Source organism: Choristoneura fumiferana, chromosome 26, assembly GCF_025370935.1.
Source record: "Choristoneura fumiferana chromosome 26, NRCan_CFum_1, whole genome shotgun sequence".
Classification (NCBI taxonomy): Eukaryota; Metazoa; Arthropoda; class Insecta; order Lepidoptera; family Tortricidae; genus Choristoneura; species Choristoneura fumiferana.
In genome coordinates, this window is record NC_133497.1 from 1305145 (window position 1) to 1317819 (window position 12675).

A 12675-nucleotide genomic window follows, 5' to 3' on the forward strand; every position below is an offset into this window, starting at 1 on the left:
TCTTTATGTTACTGTCACCATGGCAATCATGCGTTAGGTACCTACGTCGTGGGCGCCGCAAGCGCTCAATAGTCAAAGTGGCTATGCTGCTTTGAGTACATGTCGTCACAGCCGCTCTAATGTGGGCGCCGCAGGCGCTCAAACAATTAAAGCGGTGGCGCCGGTTGATATCTACTTATTATCATGCCTTATTATTATTGGGCGCCGCTAAGCCGCTTTGAATTATATCATCATGCCGCTCTAATGTGGGCGCCGTATTAAGATATATGGCGTATCGGATGAACTCTAGCTCGTATAATAAGGAAAACTCAGTAAATTAGGGCATTCTGTTACACTTCATTTTCTTGAAGTGACATTATTTACTAGGTAGGTACTAACAAAAACCGTCGCTATGACACAACCATAGACTTTAACACGCCCCTGTTCGCCCAACACTGTAAGCGGGTGCGCCGGTTTATATAACTTTTATATCGTGGGCGCCCCGGGCGCCCAATAGTCAAAGCGGTTACCCCACTTTGAATTATATCATCGTAACGGCGCTAATATGGGCGCCGCATGCGCCCAATGTAAGGGGCTGTGCCGCTTTATAATTACTTTGATAGTTATCTTTTATACGTGGGCGCCGCAGGGGCCCAATAGTCAAAGCGGCTTGACCGCTTTGAATTATATCGTCCTAACGGCTCTAATATGGGCGCCGCAGGCGCCCAATAATGAAAGCGACAGCGCGCTTTATAGTACTTTAATAGTTATCCTCTATATCGTGGGCGTTGCAGGCGCCCAATAATCTAAGCGGCTACGCCGCTCTTAATTGTATCGTCCCAACGGCTCCAATATAGGCGCAAAAAGCGCCCAATAATGAAAGCGGCTGTGCCGCTTTATATTAATTAGATAGTTATCCTTTATACGTGGGCGCCGCAGGCCTAGCCGCTTTGAATTATATTGTCCTAACGGCTATAATGTGGGCGCCGGGCGCCCAATAATAAAAGTGGCTGTGCCGCTTTTTATTACTTTTATAGTTATTCTCTATATCTTGGGCGCCGCAGGCGCCCAATAGTCCAAGCGGCTAGGCCGCTGTGAATTACATCGTCATAACGGTGCTAATATGGGCGCCGCAGGCGCCCAATAATCAAAGTGGCTGCGCAGCTTTATATTTATGTACTTTAATAGTTATCCTCTATATCGTGGGCGCCACAGGCGCCCAATAGTCAAAGCGGCTAGGACACTTTGAATTATATCGTCCCAACGGCTCTAATATAGGCGCCGCAGGCGCCTTATAATGAATATTACTTAGATAGTTATCTTTTATACGTGGGCGCCGTAGGCGCCCAATAGTCAAAGCGGCTACGCCGCTTTGAATTACATCGCTCTAGCGGCTCTAATATGGGCGCCGCAGGCGCCCAATAATGAAAGCGGCTGCGCCGCTTTATATTACTTTGACAGTCCCGTGCTATGTCGAGGGCGCAGCAGGTACCCATTGTTCAAAGCGGCTACGCCGCTTTGAGTTAGTAGGTACGTCGTCAGAGCTGCGATAAAATTTTAAAATACTGAGGGCCATTCAGTTAGTGAAGGCGGCTGCGCCGCTTTATGTCTGCTCCTAGATCTAGCTGAAGCTACACTGGTGCCGTTCCCCCACCTCCCCGACCAACCTCCCTGCAAAATACTCGGGGTATATATAGCCACGGTTAAAAATTTCGTTGGCGCGATGCAGAACTTCGAAATTCAAAATTTCAGAACACAATTTTCTATGAACACAAGTGGCCAGTATCATTGAACCACGTCGATTATAGTCCCAAATGCTAGGTACTTACGTGCTCTGAATTTACCACTGGCTGGTTAGATTGCTGATTCCCGACAAAGTAGAGACCTTTTAAATACCTAATTGTTTACAATACCATTTTTAATACGCTTTTATAAGGACGACTTTTATCTAATTCAGTTCTTTGTTAGTATGACATGTATGTATGTATTTGTTGTAAGTGTTTGTAAAATTCGTTTCGATCCATCCGTTTAGTGGAAATCATGCTGAAGAAGAGAGAAGCAATGCTACTGCGTCTACCTACTAATATTATAAATATGAAAGTTTGTGACTGTGTGTGCGTGCGTGATTGCATGTGTGCAATGCATGCAACAATAAAAGAATAAAAAAGGAAACGGTATGTGTGTTCTTTATTATTTTAGGCTAAAACGACTGGACGGATTTGGATGAAATTTAGTATGATAATAGCTGGACATCGGGAATAACATGTAGGCTACCGAATCCCGTTATAGAGTCATGAGATTTCGTATGGTTGTTTTTAATGCAATGACAATGAAAACCACGATGTAATTTTCGGGAATTCCCGTGTGAAGTTTTGTTTGTTCCTTCCTCACGCTAGAATGGCTGCACAGATTTCGATGAAATTGGAATCCAGATATTCTCACGGGATATCTCTCATTGAGATCTCGATATTCTCACGGGATCGAGATGCCATCTCAAAATCTCATCCGCGGGTGCAACGTCAATAAAGAGCACGATGTTATTCCCACGGGAATTTTGCAAAATCCTGGAATTTCAATTCAACTGCTGTATCTAATGATCTACGCGTGCGAAGCCGCGGGTAAACACAAGTACGAGTAAAGTATGTATTACGCAAGATTTGACGTTGTTTAATAAGCAACGTCAGTAGGTATTGCTAAAACGTTTGCCAGCTCACGTTCTTGGGCCAATCAACTATTTTACCGACACTTTGGGCGTCTCCTGCGTTACCAAAATTGTCTCTGGCGTTACCAAAAAATCGTACTTCCAACAAGATATTTCACGGTTTAATAAGTTGAACTTACGTAGGATGGCATGCCATGTATAATGTACACCATCTATTCAATTACAGAAAAACATCTTACAATAAAACCGGCCAAGAGTGTGTCGGACACGCCCAAAATAGGGTTCCGTAGCCAATATGAAAAAGTTAAGTAATATTTTTCTAAGGATTTCTTATTTTATAATTGTCTTCTAATTAATTGTCCCGTGATATTATTATTATTATTATTAGTAATCTTCTAAGTTTAGGTATATTTTATACCTTAGGCTGCTATTTACTCATAAACTACTAATAGTTCTCAAGCAAACGCAGCCGTTATAGTTTTCCTTGAAAGTTTAATATACTTACTGCCATCCAGAATTTTTTCAAATTTTTCCACTCACCGGTTTAAATTTTAGAGGGGGGGGACGCTCGATTATTATGTAAATTTGCACTTTTAAGTTTAATATTTCGCATACAAATCACTGAATCGTGAAATCATCTGAGCAAACCCCTAATGGTTTTAAAAGACCTATCCAAAAACACCCCACACTATAGGGTTGGATGAGAAAAAAAAAACACCCCCACTTTACGTCTATGGGAGGTACACTAATATTTTTTTTAAACTTTGATTGTACCATTTTGTCGGCATACTTTACATATATATTCGTGCTAAATTACAGCTTTCTACAGACAGACAGAGAGACATGGCGAAACTATAAGGGTTCCGTTTTTGCCATTTTGGCTCCGGAACCCTAAAAATCTGCAATTGTTTGAAAAATGTCGCGGACAGATTAGTGTCGGTAAAACAGTTGATTGGACCTCTTACCAATACTCATTTATATCAGATTTCGTAGATACTACTTACAAACAATTTACTTTGCTCACTCTCGCGCGACCATACGATGGCTATGTCTATGCAAAAAAACGTGTCACTCCTCCACTTCAACACTGTAAGAATATAGATACACACATCACACAAATACAAATATCACCACCACCACACTACGCTAACGCGTTTCAAACTCAACCAGAGTTCATCATCAGAGCAACAAAACTAATTAACCATGCTCCCAGATGTTAGGCAACAAAGAAAGCCTGGTGGTGTTAACAACATCTACTCTGGCTAGACTCTGGCAAAGTAACGTCTGATACAATAAATTATTTTTTTCAGTTTGCGGGTTGGCTGCTGGTGCCTTGCAAAGCGAGTAAGTACCAATTTTGGTATTTTTCGTAGCCGCATAGATAATGCGTTAATAATAACATAATCGTACATAGCTTTCTCACAAGGACCGACATAACCCTTTCCAGAAAAAGCCTTTGACCGGATTAGTTGTTCATCGAATAACCCAAAAGACTTGCATATGATACCGAAATGATATCCCTTTCATTAGATACAGGAAAGGATTTCCACTACTCACGCAATGAGCAAAATCGCATTTTTGTCACTTTTTTTTTAATACTAGCAAAAAATTTCAGGTGCTAATAGGTACTAATATTATAAATACGACAGTGTGTTTGTGTGTTTGAGCGTCGGATCGGCATGATTTTTAGCGTAGAGATAGTTTATGGTATATGTTTATTTAGTAATAAATAAAATTGACGAAAAAATAGTTATGACCCAAATTGGTAAATTCCTTGAGAATAATGACATAATTTCGGAGGCGCAGCACGGATTTAGGCGTGGTCGTAGCACGGCGACAGCCTTAGCAGAATTTACTGACTACATTAATGAATGTCTCGATAGTCGTAAACAAGTAGTGACAGTTTTCATAGATTTCAAGAAGGCTTTTGACACCCTCGAGCACGAGCAGTTAATACAAGCTATGCACGAGTGGTTGCGCGCGTGCCTGGCGCGCCGTTCGCTGCGGACCGTGGTGCGCGGCGCGGCCGGCGCGCGCGCAGACGTCGTCTACGGCGTGCCACTGGCTCGGTTTACGGCCCCGTGGGCTACATCATGCATGTTAATAGTGTGTGCAATGTAGTACAACACTGTAAAATGTATATGTACGCCGACGATACCTGCATGGTCTTCGCTGGTGATGACTTGCAATCGATGTCTAGTAAGGTTCAGTGTGACTTTGAAGAAGTTATAAAATGGGCACATGACAATGGCATTATAATCAATCTCAGCAAAACAAAATGTATGCATATTCGTTCGCCATATAATAATCATAATAACGCCAATTTTAGTATTTTAGGCCACAGCTACGAATGCCTACACAAAAATAAACAAGGCTGTGATTGTAAAGTCTTTTGTCGATAGCTACAAATATCTCGGCTTGACGGTGGACAGTAGTATGTCATGGAAAATCCACGTGAATAATGTGTGTCAGAAACTGAGGTCTATATTAGGTAAATTTTTTCATTTGCGCGGTGCTGTTAACCGCACCACAATGTACACGGTGTACCACGCTTTGGTGGACTCAGTTCTGTCGTATGGGTTTAGTAGTTACGGACGCACATTTCGAACTTACCTAGATAAAATTAAAAAAATACAAATTAGATTCTTAAAATATCTTGTAAAAAAAAGAACCAAAGAAAAAAGTAACGAGGTGTATGATAGATTATTTCTACTTTGTAGGGTGCTACCAGTTCATGAAAAGTGTTCGCTTCTACTAGCATTGGAATATATGTTATATATAGGTATATCTTTATATATGTGTGATAAAGTACATGACCTGGCGGATGTGGAGTTAATGTACATCCCCTTGCATGCCTTTATACATGCATGTATTTATTTTTAAGGATTTATATTAAGAACAGTGTTAGAGAGCTAATTTTTTTCTGCCAACAAACTGTCATGCAGTTTGGCAGATAATTTCTTTAAACAATGTATTCTGTTATTTGAGAAAATAATAAAAAAAAATGGGCCAAAGAGTGACGTAGGCTACTTTTTATCCCGGAAAAATGCACAGTTCCCAAGGGAACAGCGCGCGATAATCGATACCGCGCGGGCGAAACCGCCAGCAAAAGCTAGTTGTATATTTATATTATAAAAACAACTTTTCGTCCTCAGAACCGGTGGCTGCGTGCTGCCCGAGTATCCACCACATGGCATCTACACTGTCCATAACAAGGCAGTAGCTGCGCCGGGGCAAGTCTACGACTCGGCCATTTTGATGGTGACCTGCGACCCTGGGTACGGAGTAGTCGGAAGTAACTTCACATACTGCTTCGGCAGAAATGTTTGGCAGCAACCTATGCCACAGTGCACCCGTAAGTACTTTGTTTTGGGTTAATGTCGTCTTAAGGACCAAGATACTAGGTGCTTGCTTTTGTTTACTTGATTTACACCCTGTGTCACAATCCATTGATTAAATAATTTATTGAATCAGGCGTTACTCTGCGGAGGTCCATATCAATGAACTAAAATAATTTCCTTGCTCACCCGCGACCTTACGATAGCTAAGCTTATGCAAAATATGCGTGTTCATGCAGTTCCTCCACCTCCACACTGTAAGAACACACACAAATCACACAAAACCCATCTATCACCACCACCACACTACACTGACGCGTTCGAACTCAAACAGAGCTCATCTTCAGAGTGACACAACCGTACACCATGCTACCAGTTGTTAGACTAACGAACCAAACCACCGTTTGCGTGGTGCTGGAGGGGAAGTATGAGACAGCTCGACTTGTTTGTGAATGGTTTTAAATAACAAACATGGTAAAATAAAATTTAAAAAGAATTAGAAGAAAATTTTTCGTTAAACTTTTTGGATTTGACAATTAATAGATTTAATAAAACACCAGTTCAAAATTTACCGAAAGCCCACGTACACAGATGCCGTGATACCAGCATCGTCTAATCACCCCGTGGCAGCATAAATTAGCAGCTTTTTGTTGTTATGTACATAGATTGTTAACTGTACCTCTTTCTAGGGAAGATTTTGATTTAGAGTTAAATACTATTTATCAGATAGCGTTGTCGAATGGTTATACTAAATCAAATGGTCAATAGTTTGGTTCAGAAGAAGCAGGCACGGATAGTGAATAGCATGCTTTACGCCGTGTTACCATCGCAGTCTTCTAACAAATATAGGTGTAGCATTTCATACGTTGGTCGTTTGTCTGATAGAATTTGTGGTATTTTAAAATCAAACAATGTTTAAGGTAGCCTTTAAGACTAACAACTCTTTGTACTCTAAACTTTGTAACCACAAAGAGAAGGTTGATAAAGGAACTAGATCGGGTGTATACAAGCTCACTTGTAATGACTGCAGTAAAGTATATGTCGGTCAGACAGGACGCAGTTTTAATGCTAGATTTAAAGAGCATGTTTCGGCATATAGGAATGAGCATCCTGATAAGTCGAATTTTGCCAAACATTTGTTGGAACTAAATCATTCTTTATCGGACTCAGATTCGTATGAAGTTGTTACATTATTGTGGCAAGGGGTTTCGTCTCGATGTTTTAGAATGCATGGAGATAATTAGATACAACAGTATGGGGTCTATTATTAATGAGCAGGTAAATTTAGTTTCATCTCCCTTGCTACGGCTTGGATCTAATTTCAGCAATGGTAGTTAATAAAACATGCCTTGACAGTAAATAAATAAAAATCAAGGTAGTATTGAAGGACGGTTAAAAATTTATTAATAATTTGTGGGTAGTTTTGTTTTGTTTCATAAACGTATGTGGGTACTTGGGGAGTTACAGTGACAAGTTAAAACGGTGGTTTGGTTCGTTAGTCTAACAACTGGTAGCATGGTGTACGGTTGTGTCACTCTGAAGATGAGCTCTGTTTGAGTTCGAAACGCGTCAGTGTAGTGTGGTGGTGGTGATAGATGGGTTTGTGTGATTTGTGTGTGTTCTTACAGTGTGGAGGTGGAGGAACTGCAGGAACACGCATATTTTGCATAAGCTTAGCTATCGTAAGGTCGCGGGTGAGCAAGGAAATTATTTTAGTTCAATCCATTGATTAAATTTATCCGTCAAATAAAATTGATCAATGATTGGTAAAACAGTCCCCTTAATCTTTTAAATTTTATACGTGGTTTATGCAGTCGGGAAAAGTCCATACAGGTCTATTCACTCACGAAGGCGCGCCCCTCCACAGCTAATTATCAATGTGCACGAGTAAACCTCGTAATTACACGTTGTCTTAGTCTCAGTGTGCGTGACTGACGGTACGCTTGAGACTGAGGACCCAGACAGTGTTGGACTCTTACCGGCTAAAAAACCCAGCTCTACGTCCCAAACTTCTTGGAGCTTTCTACGGGGAAGAGAAGGTTGGGAGGGTTCGTCATCTACCCGGAGTCTGCTTGAAACAATTGCTGGAAAGCTGGGAGTCCTGGGAGAGGCATGCATTCTCCCTCCCGTTAGGCTCTGCAGGGTACTTGGGTCAGTCCTTTTTGTTGATCCCGTAAGTACCAACTTAACTTCTTTATCATTTATAAACTCGGGTTTTACAAAAATAAATACGTGGCGCTCTCAGCTTAACCTTCTTTCTAGGTTTCTGCAGACTGACTCCACACCCAAGCATCAATTACTATTGCAAAATAACTGGAGATGGAGTTGTAAGTGGGACCCGGGCGTGCCACGAGCTGGAGCCGCACGGTACGGAGGTCGTGCCGGAGTGCAACCGCCCCGTCTACTACTCCAGCAGCGTTCTGCTGAACATGCGCTGCGTCGACGGCACCTGGGACCACGTCGCCGTCTGCCAGCCGGGTATTCAATGATTTCGACAAGCTACCAAAACCTCCACAAAGCATATTTTTCCAGATTAGGTACCCCCCCCCCCGCTCCCTCCTCTAGCTACTGCTGGGAATAGGTCTCTTTATTATTTCAAGCTCTTGATTTATTTGCAAAGTTTGTTAATTAATTGTTTTAGGACGAAGTTGCAAGCTAAATAATTTCCTCGTTTGCAATCTCAAGTAAGAAAGGATAGGTAATGATTTCAAATTAGTAGGTTATAAAGAATACAATTATATTTATTAGTATTTAAGTTTTACTGACGATACTCACGTGGCCTCTTTTTTCTTTCGGGTAATACTAACAATGTGGTCGTGTACGCCTAGATTGTGGGACACCCACTGCAGTTGGCCAGCCGCTGGTATTTAATGGCACTAGAACCAAGCGCGGCGAGCTGCCCTGGCACGCAGGCGTCTACGACAAGACCTTCACTCCCTTCATGCAGATCTGCGGCGGCTCTCTGATCTCCACCAGGGTCGTCATATCTGGCAAGTATCTCTTTCTTTCTCTGGCTCACACTCACACTATTTTTCCAAGAATTTTGTCATCAAAGTTCACTACTGAGCGACTTAGAAGATCTTGTCAGTGTCTTCATGCTTGAATTTTTGTGTAAAATTGTCAGAAGCCATCCATTAAAAACTGATAACAGTGGCAATGGGCAGGCCATATTATAACGGCGAACAGGTGGCCCTGGGGCCGAAAAGTTCTTGATTAGTGACTGCAGATCGGCAAGCGCAGCGTAGGACGTCTACATACAAGATGGACGGATGATCTGGTTAAAGTTCCGTGATCACAGACAACAACAACAGAAGCAACTGGAGGTCTACGGGGGAGACCTATGTCCAACAGTGGACGTCTTGCGGCTGATATGATCATGATAAAAGTGACTTTGACCGTTGAAGGCTACATTATATTCGGCTTTTTGATCTAACATGCAACTTTAACAGCGGCGCATTGTTTCTGGATGGACCGGGAAGGCCTGCAGCCCGCTAGCAAGTATGCGATAGCTCTCGGGAAGATCTACCGACAGTGGGAGAAAGCAATGGACACTGAAACGCATAAGTCAGACGTGAGTTAACACCTCAGCCATAACCAACTTAGAGTCTGTACCCTTAGTGTAAGTTTTCGGTTACAAAATACGTTTCTATCACGTTCGCGTTAAAATCTCAATTTATATAGAAACACGAACAGCGCCTCTAGCGGAACGTTTGGGATGTTCGTGTTTCTATACAAATTGAGATTTTAACGCGAACGCGATCGAGACGTATTTTGTAACCGATAACTTACACTAAAGGCACTGTCTATACTCGTACCTATCGATGCGGCAACGGCAATAGCCGATGGAAAAAACTTAGGTATATGATGTCTACGCAATAGAAGTGGAACGTCAACGCGTCGACTGGCGTCGGCCGAGCTGATCGGAGCAACCATGCATGCTTCCTTTTTATTATTACATGCTTTTATTTAGTTTCACCTGTCCCGCTGTCTGTCTGTCTGTCTATAATCAAATCTTGCAAGTGAACTTCCAGTAGTTGGATTGACTTGGAATTTGGTATACTTATGTACAAATTGCGTGACAATACAATAAGTATCTGGGCGACCGAGCTTTGCTCGGGCTAAAACTCGATAATAAGCGTATTCCCAGAGATAAGACCAAGCTAGATCGATTTGTCATCCCCAAAACCCCTACGTACCAAATTTCATCGAAATCGTTGGAGCCGTTTCCGAGGTCCCTGAAATATTATATATATATAAATGCGAAAGTATGTTTGTATGTTTGTCCGTCTTTCACGCCGTAACGGAGCGACGGATCGACGTGATTTTTGGCATAGAGATAGTTTAAGGGACCGAGAGTGACATAGACTACTTTTTATCTCGGAAAAATGCACAGTTCCCGAGGGAACAGCGCGCGATAACCGAATACCACGCGGGCGGAGCCGCGGACAAAAGCTAGTATATATATATACAAGAATATACAAGACTTGCTCGCTTAAAGCTATTAGATTTGGTAGTAATATCCTGGTAGTCCGGCCAGGCTCGTCTCCGCAGGACGGAACTCTTCAACTGTTAATGAATCGACTTGAAATTTGGTAGGTATGCAAATGTAGTTTGGGTAGCAATGCAAGTACAGTCAACAAAAAGTACAGTCAGCAGAAAAATCATGTATTAAAAAGGAAATTTTCACCAAAAACTTTTTCATTCGTCAATCAGACAAAAAATGACTAAGGTGAGCGCGTCAAAGTTCGAAAGCTGGAGCCCTTGAGGTTAAGCCATGCGATATCTTTGGCACGCAGAACTTTAAATGGATATATTTTATTATCTTCATCATTCCTTTTAATTAACAAAAAATATGTCCTATATTTTCTCATCATCTAGCTCTCGGACTAATTCGATATCCCCCCCCCCTCAGCACACGAGCCTATTGGTATGTTGTAATGATTAATTCCATTCCTGTTCGTCTTTAATGCTACGACTTTTTTGAGACATTGCAGACCTTGAGTATAACGACGGTAAAATAGATATCACAGTTTAGAATAATTTGTTGGATCAGGCGTGACTTTGCGGAGGTCCATATTAGTGAACTACTTGTATAAACAATGATTGTGCTTACCCCCACCTTCGGCCCTGGGGCCACTTAGCGTCTTTCGAGCGTCGTCGTCTAGTAAACGCCGCGACGCCAGTGGCGTCTTTCAGACGCCAGCGTCTCGTTAACGCCCGCGCAGCATCGACACGGCGTCCGCGCAGCGTCGCATCGACGTCAGGTGGCGACTGTCCGATGCTGGCGTCAGCGCAGCGCCCCCGGCACTCGCCGCCGCGTCCATCCCCACCTCAGTTAAAGTCAGTCAGAGCTACAGATAACAGATAACACATGATCAGTGTTCAGAAATGCAGTCATCGCCAGGAGATTAGTTTGATACTGAACTTTTTATACAAGAAATACAAAACCATCCTGTAATTTAGGATATGTCTAAAAGAGATAACAGTGATCGTGTTCTTAAAAGCAATGCTTGGGATGAGATATACAATTTATTCATCCCACAGTTTTTACGGTGACCGAATTCAGAATATTACGTGTATTCTCTTTGGCGCTAATGTTTCAACGGAGGCTGTTGAAATGCGGTGGATTGCGTCGCGCTCTGTCCGTCGCAGTGACGCTGTGCGAGCGCTGACAAGACGCTGACGTTCGACAAACGCTAGTGACGCCGCGTCGACGCTGCGCGGGCGTTAACGAGACGCTGGCGTCCGACAGACATCACACAAACTTTACTACCAGCACCACCAAACTACGCCGACGCGTTTCAAATTCAATCAGAGTTTATCCTCAAAGCAACACATCCGTTCACCAGATGTTGCACAACCGATTGTGGTGCTTTGGGAATGTTAATAATTGTCAGTTGTTAATGTAAAAGTCTGAATAATTGTTTACAGTCCCACAGTTTTGAGTCGCGTTATTGTCTTTACATTCAACGTCCTTTTGGTTTTATTGATATAAAATATCAAATTTCAATTTCAATTCATTTACTCAGTAAATAGGCCGCAATGAGCACTTTTACATGTCATTTTTTAAACTACAGCTTTCGGAAAGACCATCATTGCCACGAAGAATGCGCCACAAGAAACTTGGCAGAAAGTCATTTTTTCATAATAAAAGAGAATGAGAGATCGCTCTTAAGGGCAACACACACAGAGAGCGGGCGCGGGTCGTGCGCTGGCCCGCGACGGGCGTATTTGCATGGCGGTATATGGACGCCTTCACACAAAACGCGGGCGCGGGTCGGGCGCGGGACGGGTCGTGCGCGGGCCCGCGTCCGTCGCCCGTCGTCACAAACAACGCGTGGGCCGAGCGCAGAGTTACCAACTCTCAAAATATTTATCTCTAAAGCTTAAGTTAAAAACCCCTAAAACTCGATTTTAATGAAAATTTGTACTTTAAAGTTGAATATTTCGCAAACAAATCAGGAATCGAAAAATCGTCTTAGTAACCCCTAATGGTTTCAATTTATAAGACCCTGACACTATAGGTTTGGATGAGAAAAAAGCCCCTACTTTACAAAAAAAAAAAGTTTTTTTAATTTTTAATTTTACCATTTTGTCGGGATAGTTTTCATATATATCCGTACAAAATTACAGCTTTCTAGCATTGACATCCATGAGCAAAGCCGCGACGACAGACAGACAGACAGACATGGCGAA

General features: G+C 42.4%; 2 protein-coding genes across 3 annotated transcripts in view; both read left to right on the forward strand.

Annotated features, from left to right (window-relative positions):
• Positions 1-3951: 3951 nt before the first annotated feature.
• Positions 3952-12675, forward strand: part of LOC141442694 (transmembrane protease serine 12-like) — a gene marked incomplete at its 5' end in the record, with an annotated part of 53432 nt that continues 44708 nt past the window's right edge. For both annotated transcript variants that reach the window (XM_074107752.1, XM_074107753.1), the window contains 5 exon segments: positions 3952-3985; positions 5797-5996; positions 8242-8457; positions 8808-8969; positions 9429-9550. In XM_074107752.1, the coding sequence (XP_073963853.1) occupies positions 3952-3985; positions 5797-5996; positions 8242-8457; positions 8808-8969; positions 9429-9550 (734 nt within the window).
• Positions 9581-12675, forward strand: part of LOC141442692 (uncharacterized) — a 35523-nt gene continuing 32428 nt past the window's right edge. The window contains exon 1 of the mRNA XM_074107750.1: positions 9581-11587. The gene's annotated coding sequence lies outside the window, so the exon portion shown is untranslated. The remainder of the gene's footprint in view (positions 11588-12675) is intronic.